General features: G+C 32.0%; 1 protein-coding gene across 9 annotated transcripts in view; it reads right to left on the reverse strand.

Moving 5' to 3' along the window:
* LOC128168168 (protein pangolin, isoforms A/H/I/S-like) overlaps window positions 1–11,777 on the reverse strand; it is a 41,449-nt gene extending 29,672 nt beyond the window's left edge. For 5 of the 9 annotated variants that reach the window (XM_052834286.1, XM_052834298.1, XM_052834297.1 and 2 more), the window contains exons 1-2: window positions 11,542–11,777; window positions 11,345–11,411 (exon numbers count right to left, since the gene is read on the reverse strand). In XM_052834286.1, coding sequence (XP_052690246.1) covers window positions 11,345–11,411; window positions 11,542–11,691 — 217 coding nt within the window. In that variant the 5' untranslated portion in view covers window positions 11,692–11,777. The remainder of the gene's footprint in view (window positions 1–11,344; window positions 11,412–11,541) is intronic. The other 4 variants (XM_052834289.1, XM_052834288.1, XM_052834287.1 and 1 more) reach the window with 1 other exon arrangement.
* Window positions 11,778–20,060: the final 8,283 nt, after the last annotated feature.

Consider the following 20,060-nt stretch of genomic DNA (forward strand, 5'->3'; position numbering starts at 1 on the left):
ATCCTGGACATGGATAGCCTTGTAATCTTATTAATATGCTTGACCATATGAACATATTTCCCCAAAGAGAAACAAGAATCCAATCATTTTCACTTCCTTCACCAAACTTTTTGTTCTCATGTTTTTTCAGCTCTTTGGATATGTACATGTATTAAAAATTTTATAAACATTCATGCCACAGGTCAACAAATGAAAATCAAAACTCCATCTAGAGAACATAATTAGAACTTATCATTTTTACTCATTTTAAATGCAGAGTGCATATATTTTTTTTCTTCAATATTTCACTCCTGATAAAAATGAGCTGTTATGTAAGATATACTCTGTTGTTTTCAATAATTTCTTTCATTTTTTTAATAACATGATTTATCGTAAAATCCTGGCATTTATTCCTTTAAAAACCATAAACAGAGAATCCTCTGCAAAACACTTTACCAACACATTGCAAGTTTTTTTTTTACCTGTGTATTCACATTGAAAAGAGGTGGCTTTAAAACCAAATTACTTTATTACCATTAGAAAACTGTAAACATTCCAGTCATGAATTCTTTGAAAACCACCTACACAAAATCCAACTGCCAATTCAGAAGACCTCATACAACATTGATATGAAAAAAAATATTTTTTAATTTTTCTTAAATTACATCATCCTTCAGAATATCAACAAAACATTTAACTCACAAGGAGGAAAATAGACCATAAAAAACAAACAAAAGTGTAAATTTATTTAGCAGTTCTCAATGGTCGTCTAGATTTTGTGTTAAATCTCGATTTTACACACACTATGTGGAGAACAGATTAATCTGTAATCCTGACCAAGAATACAGAGAAAATATTGGTTCATTACAGAAGGTGACTTACTTCTAAAGAATTTTAATCAGCGTATCATTGAGACAGAGCTTTGAAATTACATATAGAGGGAGGGTCGTACAGTGGACAACATGAACAAAGCCGTCGCTTTGAAGTCTTCCTTTATCCGCATTGTCTACCTGGTATTCCTTGTAAAGGATCAATGATCATTCTTTCTCCTAGCCAGGGTTGTCGCATTCTACATCCCTGATACAACATGCCATTGGCAAGAATTTGTCAGTGGACAGGCTGGAATGGCTTTTACTATCATTACAGTTGTGGACATTAGACCACAAATCAACAGACTATAAGCTGAATAAAATAATCTACCATTCTTTATATGCCAATGAATGATGTCATAGTGTTCCAGTTTATAACAGTCCCGTTTTAAAGCAATTATTAAACCGCTAAAAAGATGAACATCTAGCTTTGTGTTATTGATACTGATGCTTCTGTTTTAATACTAAAGCATAATCTGTGGAAAGTACAATATAAGTGTACATGTGTGAAAACCCTTCTAATTCTTAATCCTTTGAAGTAAGTCATCTGGAATAACATACAGTATTACCTCAATCTGAATGAAACTGTGGAAAAAACGGCAATGTGTAGGCAAGGCAAAGTTCTAGGAAATGTAAGTAGATTGGTACAGTTTGGAATCCCTCAACTCCTTAACCACATCATAAGCTATATAAGAAGTACTGGCTAGAATGATTTCCCTTGTAACAAACCATATAGAATATACTGCAATACATATGTATTGTCAATTCATCAGTGTTAGCTTATCTGTGTCAGGGTAACTTTCTTAAGTGCATTTTTACAAACCATTACTTTTTTGTGTGATCTTTTGGTGACATATAGCATGTTTAAACAACTATTGATTTAAATTCCCCCTCTTTACAAATCTTGCTTAACAGAGGAAAAGGACACTTTAGATCTATTGTTTCATGTGCTTGGTGGGTCTTTGATCTCGGACTCTCCCACTAAATTGTATCATTTCCATGATGGTTATATTAAAAACAACTGCTTAATAATACCGAGGGATTTGATTACCCAGTATTTCTAAATGTGACAGAATGGATATACAAGTACCAGTATATGTATTTCTTTGATCAATAATTTATAGTAACATTTTATTTATTACCAAATACATTCAATAAAAAATGTGTAGCATTCAGTATTATTTTGTTGACAAAATTATGATTTTAAATAAAAGAAGAGCTTGTCATCAACTTTAGGGATTCTGGATATTAAATTTATATATATATTTTTTTGATAAGTTACACTACCTGGTCGTGTACTTAAACTTAATCATTACAGAGTAAACTTAAAAAGGAAAGGGAAGGATAAGATCCTAATTATATCAACACTTAATCATTGATAAACTGCATGGCAGATTCTGAATCCATTTAAAACAATGGGCGTTGTCTCGGAAAGCAGAGAACTGTACCAGCTTGTCCATAGCACACAATATTACTTACTCTAAAGCAACTCCAAAAAAACGTCATATTGTGCTTTAAAATCGGAAAAGGAACTCAAATGCTTAAACACCCTCAAATAAGGGCACTGTCGAGTGATTTACACTGGAGCGAACTTCATCCTGCATAACTTGAGCAATAGCACACCTTCTTGAATCACTGTCTTCACTATGTCATAGCATGTCATTGAAGACTAAATTTTTTATATCCACCATTTTTATCTGTACTAGGTGACATAGACAATTAATTTCATCCCATCGGTGTGTATTTCCATACATTCAATATATCTGAATAGATACATTGTATGCAGATTTTTTTTAAAATCTCACTTTCAGGGGAAACCTACCGATATATATACATACATAATACCAAGCAAAAATCAAATTTACATTAGTAGTAAAACAGGAAACATGCAATTTTTTGGTAAGCTTTAATTTTCATACATCTGAACACTTGAATATGTGAGCTATATTTATAACTTATTGTGTGGAGAAGAAATTTTCAATAAGTTATTTCCACCCAGAGTAGCAAAAGCAACTGTTTTAAGGAGACTATTTAGAAATGCGTGTGTGCTTTAGCTACCAATAAAAGGACTGAACTGTAAACTGTAAAAATATTTTGAAGTAGAGCCTATAGTTGAGCCTCAGAACACACACACCAACATCAAACGATCACTCTTGGTAATTGAAAATGTGCACCAATTAAAAAACCAATTTCCTTTGATGTTACTGACATCAAAGAGCTTCGTTCAATTTCATGTAGATAAATCTTGTATGTAATCACTGACCATGAATCAATTTCTCTTACAATATTTCAAATGTTTTGGCGTATTAAAGCTATTATTACAGAATAAATGCATCTTGTTAAACATCACAAATAACTCTAATCTGTCTCAGTGACATTTTCAGACACCCATTATTTTCTGCATCCTAAAAAAGGACTAATCTTTACAAGCCATGAAGCAGTTCCTTCCTCAGTGAGGGAAGATAAGTATGCTTCCTTAATATTTAATATGCTTCTATTTTAACTCTATACATGAAATGTTCTCATCCAGCAAAGAGCGTTTTCTGACTCAGTTAATTGTAGAAAAATACACCTCCCTGTGTCATCAATAATCATAATGTCATTACCGGGGGTACATAACCAGGTGAAAAAACTTCATAATACAATTACTTCCCTTGAATTTTGTATTTCTAATAACACAAAGGTTTCTTCCCCTATACAACGCTATCCATTACATCGATGTTGGACTGGCATTTCTCAATCTCTGGTACTCGCAATAGAAATCAAGAGTATCAAATTCAACATACACTTTTGAAAAAAAATGGTAGAAAAAAGAGCAGTCAAACAATCATTGACTTGGATGGCAGATAATATCAAATATTACAGCATGTGAAAGTCATTGACACACTCTCCATCACTCTCAGGAACAACATTTCAAAAAACCAGAAACCTTACTCAGGTGAGCCAAAAATATACAGAATACTGTCCGGAGTATGAATAATTAAATTCAACATGGGTTACTTATTCTTTGCCAAAACTTGTCATCTTTGTATCCAAATATTTTTGTTTATTAATTTAATGAAGAAACTCAGGCAAAACTTTGTTCAATAGACGTCATCATTGCAAGGCACATCTACACTAGTGTTAATATCTCTGAACAATGCAACAACTTCATGTTATGGAGCAAATGTACAGTGTAGCAGTGTACTGGGATAGTCACAGATAAATGACGATCAAGAACCCGTTTGTTGCATTTCATTGCAGCATTCCTCCACACTTTCTCCACACTGTATAGACGTCAGATATGGTGAAATATAGTTGCATACTTAAGACAAAACATTAACATAAAACATAACTAGCTAGTAGACACTGTGGTTAAAATAGGCATTTTAAAATCAACCAAAAACTAGTAAAACAAATATTATTCATTTGCAACAATCTGGGTTACTAGGGGAACAGAGAAATGTGAACTATAGGGACATTGGGGATGGTCCAGATGCTCCTATCGGAGTTGAATCAAACTTGAAAAGAACAACATGAAAGAAGGGTCAACAACTTTAGCCTTGTCCAAACAATAACTCGATACGTATTTTATCACACTACTTATTCATGATTTTTAGACTCCATGTAAATTAGCACAAATTTTCATTCTGTAAACAAGCTTGTTTTTTCTCACTAAGGCATACAAATTGCCTCTCAAGTTACCAAAATGTATTCCCAGACTTCAAAGCGCTAAGCATTAAGTGGTCACTGGCAAATTTCTATTCATCTCAGATAGATCAAATATATCAAAAGAAAGCTGTTAAAAATTACTTTTTCTGCAAACAAGAAATACAGAATTTCTACATCTGTCTTCATGAGAAACTCTTGGAAGCTTTATGCAATATATACCCATGCTTAAATCCATGGTTTTCTCTTGGAAACTTCTATAACATTCCATGAATCTTCTCAGTAACCTAGACCTGCATGTTCTAATTCAGGTAATTCATATGATGATGCAATACTCTAGTGGAAAATCCCAGATGCTATATTTGGGCATCCCTTTCAAATTATTCCCCCTTAATACTTTCATTTTTGAAAAAGAACAATCAATGATTAAGTTCACCCAACTTAATTCTAAAGTAACCAACTAAATAGCTAATTGTACTATTTTAGTAAAATTGACAAGGACCCAATATTTACATGTGACAGCTGCATCATCCACAAGTCAAAAGGAAAGGGGCAAATTAAAACCATTCTGGTCAGATATGCCATGGTATCCTCACTATTCTGATTGAATTACTGTTTATATATAAATATTTTTACGGCAAAATATTAAATAATAAGATTATAATTGGTTGTCTGGTGTTTCCAAAAAAGAACTTGCATGTACGACAAATATCAAATAGCATTAATAATCACTTTCCTTACAATTCAATTTTTACCCCACATGATGAAGATGCACAATACATCATTGTAAACATTTACTGTATGATATGATATGATTATTTTCTTTATTATTTTCTACACAACTTACATACAGCTGTAGATAATTGTTCAATAAAATTTTATTTGTTGATATTTTATACAAAGCATGGCAATAATCAAATCTTTCAAGCATCATGCGCGAATTCAGAATTTTAAATATGACTATTTACATAATACCAACTTAAAAAATGTTTAAAGTTTTGTATACAATGTCATGTATATGGGTCCTTTCAACCAGCGAGTTTTCTCTTTCTGATATCTTCATTTCTCTTTTCTTCTGATTCATTCATTATAAATGGTCTTGATCCATGCATAAAGATATAATTAGTATAAGTGGAGAATTTAGTCAGAATTAAATGTTTTTAAAAAACATACTGAAATAATCAAAGAGGGAAAAATATTGTCTTACTAGATGCACACTAAAATTACTGCAAGGAAATGATAATAAGTTGATTTGTAATATAAGGAGTCCGTTTTACTGCTGCAGCTTTTAACACATTGCAAGCCAAGTATGAAATACAGACTTCTTTGTTGGAAACAATAATTTAATATTATATTGTGTGACTCACATCAAAGATAAATTGCCATATGTCAAAATCAGACATTGCTTGTAGTGTTGGGGAGTGAAACTAGGTTTTTATCAATATTGAAATCACATCTGTATCCACTCTTTTCCACTCTGGACTATGTTAAGATCCACAGAAATATGTATGGATTGATGATATTGATGATTTATGATCGTTCGTTTACGGATGCAATTAATAACATTGATCCCATTCTATTACAATTCTGTTGTTGACCATTTCTGGCCCAACAAAATTTCAATTGAAAATTGTTTTCCTACATAATCAACCTATATTATTAAAATGATTTGGCAAGTTTCTCTTGTTGAAAAATAGTGGAGTACCTGTCTTGTTAGCTTAATTACCAAACACCACTAGAGGAAATTCTCTGCTATACAGACAGATCTCATAGGTACCACTACTGTACATTCATTAACCAACTTCATAGAATTTTCTTTTTTCTCCCTTTTTTCTCACAGCATTCCTTCCATATTAACAATTGCTCATGAAAGAGGACAAAGCAAATTTTCTCCAAAAGACAATGACGAAACCTTTTGATCAGCTTGGGCTAGCGGAAGATAAAAGACATCAGAGCTTTGGCATAGCTCTGTATCCACAATGTTCTGTCTTGTAATCTCAATTTAAATATCAATTCAGATGCCTAGTGGTTCAAACATTTTGGAAGCCTTTTTAGAAAATTTAGTTCTTAATCCTCTATCAATAATTCTTAACAAACTGGTCTCTGGAATTCAAGCAACGTTCAAAAATAATTTTCTTACATATAATGTGTACCAATGAAAAACAAAATGTCATACAAAATGTTTGCATGAAAAATAAAATCAGAATCTCATTGATTCTAAAGAATTTTCATTTAAATAAATAATTCATATTAAAATCATTATAATGACTGTAGTGTCAAATGCTTTATATTAATTACTTAAGATTTTGTCAAATTTTGAAAAATTATTAAATATTTGCTGGTAAAATAGTTTTACACTATTTCAATTATTATTATTTCTGCTATTTTAGTTCTGCATTGACAAGATTCCTATTTTAATAACATCTTGTGACGGCGACATTTGCACCTATTAGCACGGATTCTACCAGACGCTTCACTATCATGCAGTCTCTGTAGAGGGCTTCAGGGATGATCAAAGACTAACAATGAATCAAATGTACCATTGACCACAGATCAAACACGGCTGCAACAACTGTTAATCTAGATTTTTAATTTTTAAAGTAAAGTTTTTCTTCGCATCCAACTTTTCAATATATTAAATAGTTTTATGTACGGTAATAATATTTTTAATTTGGACAACTGGATAACAGCCCTGTTAGTTTCAGAACATGTTGTGTTCACTCATGTGTTTCATTCATTCCTACTATATCATGTCCTAATTTGATTCAGGCAAGGTAAAATGCTCTACATACATATAAAACTACCTCCTTAAAATTGACCACCAGCTTTATAGATAAACAAAATATGACATAGTTTTGGTTTACACCCAAATATATACTGTTGTTTTTTTATTTATCAATTTTTTTTTATAGAAATAACAGTACATACACTAATTTTGTTTTGTTTTTCTTTTATTTGTCCAAGACCTCTGTGTTTCAAAACACGAAAGAAGTGATTATAATTGCACACTAGTACAGTGGGGCCACTGCCTGTATTTCCTGGTACCAGAAGATGACAACCAGTCTTAATTACTTTACACCTTCACAAAGCGCCTAGGCATTCAGTCCTACCTTTAGCACTATATCATGTACAGAAAACAATTAATGTACATGCAAATTGCATCTTTTTGAAAAATTAAACGCCACAAATGATGTTTTGCAATTCACCAACATTAGTAAGAGTAATTTTCTCCCAAGGAGTTTACACTTTATGAGCAGACACGATAGAGTCTATTTAAATCTTGGATGGTAAAAAAGGGTCTAGCTTATTTTAAAACATTTATTTGTATTATCCTTTTATTATTAAAATCATAATGATATGCAGTTCAGAATCCAAGGATACTAATTCTGTCCATATTTGGGCAAATATCCTCCTTATAGTGACAGTTCTTTGTTACTTATACAATGTTGTGTAAAGAATATAGGTGTAAATAGAAGCCTCTATTAGTTATCAAATCACTTTTAATTTTTTTCAAAGGTCCTAAAAATAAAAGTCCCAGCTATAGATCTTATATAAAAAATATTCTTTATTCATTTGATTCTTTTCTCCATAGAATAAAATATATCACAGGCCATTTATGAATTCTTCTAGGTATAAGATGTCTTCCATGAATCTTTCAAGCAAATTAAAGTACGTTTTTTACATTCTAAATATTTCACACACTATCTTTATCTCAAAACAGTACATGAAACCATTTTAAAGCAAGTCACCATATATCATTTTGTACTCTGGCTGTCTAAAAACATTTTCCATCCCTATTATAGAACTCCTCTTCAACCATAGGCCATCGACTGTGGAAAACAATCCTCATCTTGGAGGTTTCTGATGGTTATTGGACATGGCATTCTTCAGATAAGAATAACAGTGTCACAGAAATTCGGAGATACACATCTACATCAAACAGCTGTGTATCATGACCGTAGCATCGCCTTCTTTACTCTCTTTGCCGTTTTCCTTGTGACCCTATCTACAGTTCTACACGATTAGATTCCACTGTGTCAAAACACAGTGACAACATATGCCGTCTTGCAAAACTTCAAATATATCAAACTTGGAATATTTATTAAGTTATATTGTTTTATCTAACCTACTTACAAATCACACATAAAAACTATACTGGTATCAGATTCTGAATCTTGACTACTGCTATACAATAGCAGCTTTTATTTTAGACCTGGCCAACAAGTAGAAAATGAATAGTTCCATAGCATGTGTATTTTATTCACACATCAATCTAAAAGTACTAAATCCTGACGCAGTAAAAAAAAGGATCAACTCATAACAGTATCACATTTATCAGAATACCTTTTCTTTTCTTTAGAACAGAAAACCCATCACTTTCCCTTGGACCTACAGTTGAAAAAGATCATACTTAAAGACCCTGACTTGCCAAAAAATAAAAAAGAACACCTTCACCATACTCAAGAACCTGTAAATACCTTGTAATTAGATCATTCTGAGAAAGTAACCCTCGGTGAATCAAATAAGATAAAGCTTAATTTGTAAAGCAGTCTCACAGATCAGAACTAGGTGAAACATTACAGAAATGAAAGGGCAAGTTTGTGAAGCTAAAGCCTGATGAGCTACCGGCAACAGGATGAGATTTTTTATACGAGATTTTATATATATGCTGTAATATAACAATGTGTGACTGTTCGGCTTAAATTCTGAAATTTAAGGCACGCTTTTTTAACTTAATCATGTATATTTGCCAAACCTCCATTTGTATTTTGCAAGAAAAGTGACCTAGCTTTTTAAATGATACATTCTTGATTTGAGTGAATATTAGGAAGTCAGTAAGTGGTGCACTAATTCACAAAGGAATGTGTTTCAAATATATTTGTTTACACTTACTCAATGACCAATACAACAAAAATATGTAAAACATCATTCTTTGAAGTTTTTATAGAAAGACGTTTTTATCACACCACTATCTACATTAATAATTACTTTTCAAATTAAAAATGAAATTCTCACAATTTTATTTTTTAATTATGATCATTAATTGGGAATTAAAGCTTTATTTTCTCAAACATACAGAAAAAAAAATTCTAAAAAATATCTTCTTTATAGACACAAAATAATTTGTCTGTGTGATAATTAATTTAGCCGTTCAACAAAATGGGTTAATAATCAAATGATTCACCCTAACCAGAAAGTTTGTCATGTAAACAAGTTGCATCAGGTGAAGGGAATATGCTCTTCACAAGTCTCCTATACTATATTCTTAGCTTTCTTGGGGATTTGTCACCGTAATTTCAATTAGAATACACAGCTCTGTGTCAATGATATAAAAGCCTGATTCAGGCATGATTTATGAATTCACAGGTGTCTAATTATAATTTCCATTTTTTTTTCTTCTATACAGGTACGACCAGCGCTTGTAGATCCTAAAAAATTTCTGTCAATCTTTTATGTCCTATCATTCTGTGATCTTATCTTTCACAATAAAACTACCCCCCCCCCCTTTTCCCTTATTTAAATGAGATGCTGATCTGACATCTTGCAACAAGTTGATCATGCTCTATTGTTATGATTAATTTCCAGCCCATTTATGAAACTTTATCAAGATCTGGCAAAATATGCATTCCGCGGAGGTTTTAAATTGTTGATTGTGTACTTGTTAAAAATGATATGACAAACTATCAGGTATAAACTTATCTTCAATTCAAAGCTAAAGGACGCTCAATATGTTGTATTTAACAACTTATTCCTAAAAAGTAGTACTAAAGAGGATATTCAAACAAATATTTAATTTCCATGTGGAACTACCGGTAATTGATATGCAACTTAACTGAGCAATATAGAAGTCAGCATCTAATTAATTCTAACGCGAGTTTTTGTTTGAAAGAAATAAAGATAAGTGTTCAAGCTGATCATCTAAAATCAATAAGTCTACATAATGTAAAGTAGTTATTTTGTAAACTATATTCAGTAAATAAATAAATATCCTCAAAGCTGGACTTTTCCTATTCATTATCAACTTTAAGCGTAAAGAGTTTTGTGTGAAAATAAATAATATTCCGACCCCCTTTCTAATAATCTTAGTTCTTGATTTATGGGTATCCTGCCTTTGTTCCATTTTCAGGTTTATTTTCTGTATATTATTGATTCAAGGATTTTATTAAGCTTCCACAGTAATAGCCTTGCAATATGATTCAGTTTGCTGGGGAACTTCCCTCCGAACATTTTCCCCAAGGCATAAATTATTTTCCAATTCCATTTTCTGTTCTTTGCATTATTATCGCTGATAGCGGGATGACTCTTAATAAATTTCGGTGTAATTAACTATTTTCTTATCTTTACACTAAATCTTTTTGTGTACATTAATTTGGTGATTCAACCTTTCCTACTGAGTTTGCTCCACTGGTCACTCTTCCTCAAATTAGCCAGACTAAAGCCAAAGGTCAATTTTCATTGGTCAGCTGATGAGATTTCAAACTTTAAATGATAAACAACAACTTTCACATTGAAACTTGTACCATCTACCTACATTATTATGCACTCCCAAATAAACTAGCATTAATACGATATATTGAGTGGTGTCAAGTTATGCAAATTCATTTCACCGTGAAATATATTAAAGGACCGTGTATATTTCCAACAAAGGAATGCAGCGTCGAACAATAGGAGAAAAAGTTGTATACTGAAGTAAATCATATTTATGTCCGAGTGTTTGTACACTTGTATTCACTGATATTTGGTTGAATGAAACATTGAAGTGCTTGAGTGTAATTTCGGGAGATTAAACGTCAACAAAGACGCCGCGGTCAAGCGCTTTTGAAATGGGCAGCGCTAAAAAAACCTACCGTCATCTCTCTGTCCATTTGATTTTTCATTTCCACTGTAAGACCCTCCTAATCCATTCGCTTTCCCCTGAAAATATATAAACAATGCATTTTGCAGCCCTTCCGAGCCGAATCGAAGCGAAATCCATCTTGAAAACGCACTATAAATAAATTCCCTTTGATGTTGAAAGGCGAACAAATATCAAAGGATAGGTTACCTCTTCCGTTTCGGTCACCAATCCAAGTTTATCCTCGGACAAATTTTCAGACGATCGCTGCTCTTCCTCACCTTCATCTTTATAAACTTTCACTTCATCGTTTGAAAAGAAGTCCTCGGAGCCGCCTGAATTGACATGCGGCATTGTCATTAAATTAAAAACAATCCAAAATCGGGGTTTTCGAGGCACAGTTCATAACACGTTTTGATTCCGCCATGAATATAGTCTGTAAAGATATTTCTTATGGGAAGCGCCCAATTGGCAGTCAGCACTTATAACGACGCCCAATCAGAATCGAGCTTACAACTACCTTTCGGAATGGACTAGGTTCACCTTAGGGCACCTGTTTTTAATTAATACGCTTTAATTCGATTTATTTACCTAAACACACACCGATTAACAACATTTTACAGGTTTATATATTTTATGTAGTCTTTATAACATTTGAAATAAATAGAATGAGTGTTTTTTAGCGACGGGATTGCATAAAATCCGTTGTTTGCAATCTCTATTTACATTCCATTGACCGGGAAAAATATCACAGGACTGAACCCTTTGGAACCCCGCCTTTGATGTTAAAAAACAACATCTGAAGGAGTTAAATGCGTGCAGTTGAACGGTGGAAATGTGGTCATATTACATTTTCGTAATTCGATAAGATTAAATATAATTTATATTTTCATGAAAAAGTTTGTTTATTTCAGATAACCCTGAATGCATAATCACGAAGAAGAGGGAGTTCACAGAATGATAATTACATATATTAAAGAGAAAGAAGGGAAGAAAAGCAATACACTGTTCATCGATTTTTTTTGTTAAAACAACAATGAATGGTGATTCTTTTTGCATTAAGTATTAAGAAATATATTTATTTTAAAGAAAAAAGTCTTTACTCTTCTTAGTTCAATTTCATAAAGTGAACTGAGAAGTCTCGAGAGTTCCAATGTTCACTCCGATTGCTTTTGATCTTTTTTCCTATCTTCAAAAAAATCTAAGCGATGTGAAATTCAACACCAAACAAGAGGTTAATTGTCGGTTGGCACGACTGTGTAGAAAAATATATTTATCCTTCATTTTCTTTTTGTTTAACTTTTGACATCAGCTGGACATACCGGAGAGAAAGAAAGTAAGATGGAGCGAAAGAAAAATACAGTCATTTTTCCCATCACCTAGCTGTTGTCGGGAGATATACAATATAGGAAAGTGCATTTGAAGCCGGTGTATTCCAGGTGGATTTCAATCTTCTTTGAACTATGTCGACAAGCCTTTGTGTTAATGCATACAGGTAGACCTGAATGACTGTTTGATATTCGCTTTGTTTACTCTCTATTTCCTTTGTGTATTACTCCTCGAGGGATTGCGACCTCACATTTTCTGAGTCTCACCGCCTTCTCGCTGCTTTGGACAGGAAACCATTATCTGACAATAAATATTTGTAGATTATCGTATTTTCTCCAGTGTTCAAGCACTATCACTAAATTTTCAAAAATATAGTTTAGTTTTCCTTATCAGATTTACATTTGCCCAAAAAAAATAAATAATGATGAGAAGCGCTCTCTAAAACGAACTCAAATTCACTTTATCACAATGAATATTATTCGCAATATCTAATAAATCAAATTTATTTTTCTACATCAAATCATAATTAATTTTAACAATAATGTATCGAGTTTATGTGCTAAAATAACCAATGGTGAATATCCAAATAATTTAGATATCTATTATGATAGAGCGATTTCAACATAAAAAGTTTTTTTTTTTCTTTACAAGAAATATTTTTCAATGCAGTTTATTTAGCATTACTAAAAATCAATTTAAGAAGATTTATTTTATTTATCTTTAATTAAAGAAAGTAGAGTCTAGCAATATTTTCGATAATATTTTTGCAAACAAAAAAATTGTTTACATTCATAATGTCGATGAACAAATTGTTTACATCTATAATTGAAAGTCAAACATATACATGTACACATGTATGATATTATCACAGCAGTCAAGTAAAGACATAGACAAAATACAAGTATATTACAGTATATAACAATACACGTTTAAAACAATGAAAATACAAGGTGCACTACATGTGTATATTTAAAAATTCAATTTATCACTGCAATTTCATTTTGATGAACGGTGTCGTTTACTGTTTTGTGTACGTATGTCTCTGTTGATTATGCAAAGGCATAATAGATTCTCAGGAAACATACGACATTTTAAGCTTTCTTTTTTAAATAGTTTTACTCTTTTAAAAGCTCTTCCAAATAATGGATTTTAGTGTCGACGTTAATTGATATATTTTTGGTCATATCAAAGTTAAGTTCCAATTTATTTGTTTCTTTTCACTGTAAAGTCAAAAAATACACAAAAACTTTTAAAAGATATCCTCTTCATGTTTGTACACAATTCTAGCCTTCCTCTTTTTTTTGTAATTAACTTATGCGATTTTTTTTTTTACATAAATAACTTTTATAATCAATAGCTATGATAATTGAAGGGAATTGAATTGTGTGCAGTTAATCTTTATTTATACATGTAGGATTTTTATGATAGTTACATTGTACTGACCGTAATACCTTTATTTGCTCATTTTGTTATTTTTCTCTCTTCATATTGCATGTGACCAATGATGAAGGGGAGACAAAAATGGAAACACAGATTTTGTCTGGTGTCAAATCTTCTTTTTCTTTTTTTTTTTTTTATAGGAAAGAATCATTGCTTAATTCAAATGCATCATTACGCTGACAGATATAAATATATATCAATAAGAGAGAACATATTTAACATTAGCAGACATTTATTCACATCCTAGAATATGTATCGTTGGACACTCCACATTCATTATCATTTTACATACATTATGACACAATAAACATGTTTGATGATAAGTGGTGGCATTTTTCTGTATGTTTTATGATTATGATACAAGCATTGTGACGTACTATCTTGTCTTGTCATGCGCAAGTAAACGCAAACAGCACATAATTTCGAGCAATTTATTTTTTTTAAATTATTTACACCAAGGATAATTGCACATCCGTTTATAATTTTAAAAGAAGTTTAAATAAAATAAATAAAAACTATTATACTGTAGAATAACGCATCAGGCGTGCATTTTACGAACCCATAAGTGAGAATGCATGGTATTAATACCCAAATACTAGTCGTAAATATAGTCAAAATTAAATTTATATAATATATGTATTTTACATATATCAACATACAATGGTAATAAAGTAGAATTCAGCATCGTTTCCGCAACGTTTTATTTTCTGAAGCAACACTATATATTTATTGGTATGTTTATCAACTATAACACCAGCATATGTTTTAAGGCACTTTGACAGATTTTAATTGATGCATATATATCAGATCAGACGGATAAGGAGAAATGCTTTCACACCCCACCCCACCCCCTCCTATTGCGATATTTTTATCATGTGTTTGGGACACTAAATGAAAGTAAGGACGCAGGTCTATTAAGTCGAGCCGACCTTACCGCCGTGAATTTCTGGACCACGTGTTAGTTTCACCGCGGGATATAGGTAAAGAAAGTGAAAACTGACCACATAAACAACGACCATAAATTAAGTTACGTTTTCAACACTTGTTTTTCCATCATGGGACCTGTCGCCCCAGGTCTGAAGAAATAACGAAGAAATGGACAACAGTTCGTGCGAAAAGCTGGCTCTTTTCAGAAATTAGCCGAGGGCCGCACCAAAGTCTCTCAAAATTTTCTGCTCAGCTTAATATGAATGCCTGCGTTGTTTAGAGCATAGTACCTTAAAACTTGGAACCATCGAGAAAAGCACCTCCGGATGTTTGTTTCAGTTTTGGCGGGTTTCTGTCGAGGGGGGTTGGGTTGGGGAGGGGTGTTACAATGACATAAATCTACTAGTATTTATTTATATATTTTACAAAGGACAACAAATCTTGGTTGGTATATTCTGAACTACAAGAAGGAGTGGGTGACTGATTAATAATTTATTCAATTTTTAAATTAAATGCATAATAAATAATAAATTATAATAGTATAAATAACCAGAAACAGTTAAAATCAGTTTAAAAATATAATTAAATGCCCCCAAAATATTCAGTTATAAAACATCTGTTTTCTTCAATTTTTTGTCAATTCTACAATTTGGATATAGCCAAAGGGGGCGTGATGTCGAATTTATCCAATAAAAAAATTATATTTGATATCAAAGCACCAAATCAAATAGTACAAAATGGAAAGCTTTGTGACACAACTTATTAAGGGTCGTTAATTGTTCACTTAATTAAATCTATAGGCTTGTCCGCTCTGACGTCCTTATATGATATGAAGATGTTGAGACTTTACAAATGATGGGGGACTCGATAAATCGCGTCCCGTCAATTTGGCACCTTCAAATTACCAAATCAAACGATGCTGTTAATAAAATACAAAGTTAAAAGAAACACAAAACGCAAATCAAAAGAAATTTTGGCTACAGTGCTCTTGATTTTGCATATGCTTGTATTAATGATAACGTCTAATGACTTCTTATCATGAGAGATTTGAGTCTTGTTTTGATCTCTTTCACCGAGATTTTAACATACATGTAACTTTCCGGATGTATTGCAATATAGCAAAGATAGAGAGAGAGAGAGAGAGAGAGAGAGAGAGAGAGAGAGAGAGAGAGAGAGAGAGAGAGAGAATTGACGAGTTTGCGTCATCGGTCTTTTCGTTAGTTTTCTGTTTCTTTGATATGCGAATGCTAACCAAATACTTCTCTTAATGAAATTATGGATTAGCACCCCTTTCTCCATTAATTAATTTCTCAAAGGAGGGATCTCTTTGAGAATTGAGAGGTATTTCAGAAAATTTCATATGCAGAAGCATTGCCAAGACATTGTTTTTAAATCCTTTTCAACAGCCAACGATAAAGAAGTCGAGATTCGTTTGAGCTACAATTAATTGTTATATAATGTGTGAAAAGAGAAAATTAATGAAGAAAATTACATCACAATCTAAAGGAAAACATAAGTATGTTGAAAAAAACAACTAGAATTAAATTAATTTAGGAGATTGCATGATCTTAAAATTTAAACAGATGAAATAAATTCTTAAAAGAATTTCAATACTACAGCTATATTCTCATATTTTTGGGGGGTATGATTATGATTTCAACTTGAAAGAAATAATGATGATAAAATTTTGAAGAAAAGAATATCACTAACACTGATTATAAACTGTGTAAATATTAGTAACTCTTGTTTAATTATTGCTACATACACGCTTTGTAAATGATTAAAAGTACAAATATATATATGGCAACGAATGGACCAATGTACCTGATTTTAATTTTGATAAAAATCAAACTTCGTCAACAAATTACGCAAATGGCATTTTGTACAAGGAATCTGAATAAAGATTTATTTTTTGTCTTCCGCACATGCAGCTGAAATCAGCAGATTGGAGGGGAATATAATGACGATGCACCAAGATCCACTTGTTGTTTTCTTGCCTCATTTAGCATCACAATACTTACATATATGTAAGCACTTGCAACTCATTTGTCAACGAGTTTCAATGATCACCACGAGTAAGCTATTCAAATTGAAGTATGGTAAAAGTGGTTCCGCTTATCCCATTTCAAGAATGCACGCGCCTCTTTAAGTACTGTTGCACATGCACGACCTACACAAATTCATAATAGATCACGTACGAATTTCTCTGATTTGAATTACAGCCCAAAAGGCTGACACGTCCGTTTTTTGGAAGTTCTGGCGAAAATAAAATTTTTATCAAAAAGCTATGGAATCGTTTTATCCTTTTTCATCCACAATTCGTCTCTTGATCCGGGCTTGGTACAAGTTTTATAGTCGGTTACTATTCACTGAACACAAAATTCTAGGGATATCCATGTACGTATAGCACTGAAACCTATTTGATGACCTTTTGGCGAATCGTTCAAAATTTCAGTAATTTAAGAATTGTTTTCCTAGACTAAGTGTTGTTGACAAATTTTTGAACATTGAAGCGTTAATGAATGAAATCTCCTCGTGCAAGTTCAAAAAAGTCTTCAAAGGGCAACTATTTTATATATTTTACCTTCTTTTATTCAATGCTTTGATATTTTAATCTGATCGGACATATTGGCGATTGATTGCCCTTGATCAATAAACAGAGGAAGGGAAAACTTTTTCCGATGTATAAACTATGAAATGTTAAACCAATATCAAACCAAAGAAGCTCAGTTTAATCATATATATATTAAATACTGATATCACAACTTTTAATATTGTTTAATGAAATGCTGTACCTTGACGAAATTGGGAAAGTGTAAAACATGGCAATTTAATGAATTTCAATATTTTTTGTTTATAGGGTTTTCGGAAACAGAAAACCCGGCTACAGAATTAAGTTTTATAAAATTGTAAAAAAGTATTTGCGAAAGCTAGATCTTCATTATTCCTCCCATAGGCCTCTACATTTGTTAATTCCATAGTGAGAATCACATGACTATATTCAAAAATAGCAGGATAATAGTTGCAGAGAAGTGGAAAATTCATTAAGAAATTATAAACTTAATATATACCAGAAAATGAGAAAAAAATAATTAAAATAAGTTGAAAAAATAGGTATTTTGGTATATTCTTATGGCTTTGAATTTTTTCAATGCTGTAGCCTTTATGTTATAATTTTCGTTTTGTCTGTCATTTGATTTCATTTTGACTGTATGCCAACATGGTGATGTCAATAAACCATTTAATTGAATTAAATTGAAATTTTTCCTTGTATATCAGACAGACTCATATATTTAATTTTTCGATTGTGGCCTATATATGTACGTAACGTAATTTTACGTTTAATTTTACGCTTCTCGTACATGATTTATAATATCTGCAACATTATTTAATTGAGAAACCATAAGTTTGATTTGATACCTAGATTTTTAAATATTCTGATCTATTATACTCCTACAAAAATGATTCAAGGTTACTCTTTTTCATTGTATTATATCATGCATTGTTTGCCAATTAAGATTATTCCTTTTACATATGATATTTTTGTACCGAGTGTTACTATTATCAATTAAAAGTTAGGGCGTTCTTCTTTCCGGGTATAATTATAACTGATTCATTTTAAATTTATTCGAGATGAAGCAAGTGGGCTCTAAATTTTTAATTATGATTATGTTGCCTTTTCTATTTTTCTATTCTCAGCCCCCCCCCCCCCCTCCAAATAAATTACTTTTTTCATTCATGGTTAGGATTGTACTTTTTTCTTTGGATTTTATGTTTGAGTCTATCAAACTACAGAGTATTATGGTATTATCGAAATTTATAACTGCTTTTCAAAATGTATAATCTAAATATTATGATTATGTTTCAAAATACGTCCGCGCAAAAATTACTCGTCATAATGAATATATTTACTAGCATCAAGTAAACAGATGAAATTCGTGATATTTTTTTTAAATAATTTTGACGATAGATTTAATTGCATTGAGGAAAAGGCGTTGCAAAGGTTTTATATTATACGTATAAAATTAAAGCATATATTTGGCATTTTTTTTTTAATCAAAGCATATATATTAGATTTTTCTATGAATAAAAAAATCATGATTTTGTGCGGGTTATATTTTTTAAAAATCCCTGAAATACGACAACTTTGTTCAAACAAAAATTTTGTATCACTGTTGTGTCACACAAGACTTAATTATAGTTAAAGAAATAGTACGCTACGCGTAGTTATCACTAAAAAGGAAGCTGAAGCTGACCTAACACACTAAGGACTTCCTTATTCAACACAGCTGTGGGTACATTCTCTCTCTCTCTCTCTCTCTCTCTCTCTCTCTCTCTCTCTCTCTCTCCTAGAGAGGGAGAGAGACCTATTTATATATGCGATATTTTTTTTTCAAGGTTAGTTGGGCTTTTACATGCAACGAAGTTTGTAAGAATACCAAAATGACTTGCAACAGCCTTCAAATATACATTTCACACTGTAACCACTGGTATCCCGTGTCTGGCTTTCTCCACCAACGCAGGTTTTATTCTTTTCTTTTTTTTTAAAGTAGAGCGCTGCACAAAGGAGTAGGATTTCGTCACTTGGCATAACTACACACACACGCACACAAATAATTCCAAATTAATGAAACAAATAAACATAGAACTGGGCATAATAAGGCACTTAAAATCTGAATTATAGGTCGCCATTGACCCGTTTCTATAGTAACGCAACACCATATTCATCAAAAAGTAGCAAACGTAAGCTGTTGATCTTACATGGAATACACATAAAACCTCAATCAAATATTATTTATTCAACAATGGGGCAAAATTTGACATCTGGCTATTGGCGGTGGACGCCAAACGACATGTTGTTTTATCCCTTTATTGGTCATCAAAGGTTCGCGGTCAATAAGCATGGCGATTATCAGTTTGATTTCTGCGAGTGACACGGCCTGCTATTCCTATCTACCATTTTGATTTATCAAAAAGATGACATGTGGCATAAATCACATCCGCTTCACGCCGTGGACGGTTTTTGGAGGGAA

This window comes from Crassostrea angulata, chromosome 10 (assembly GCF_025612915.1).
Source record: "Crassostrea angulata isolate pt1a10 chromosome 10, ASM2561291v2, whole genome shotgun sequence".
Classification (NCBI taxonomy): Eukaryota; Metazoa; Mollusca; class Bivalvia; order Ostreida; family Ostreidae; genus Magallana; species Magallana angulata.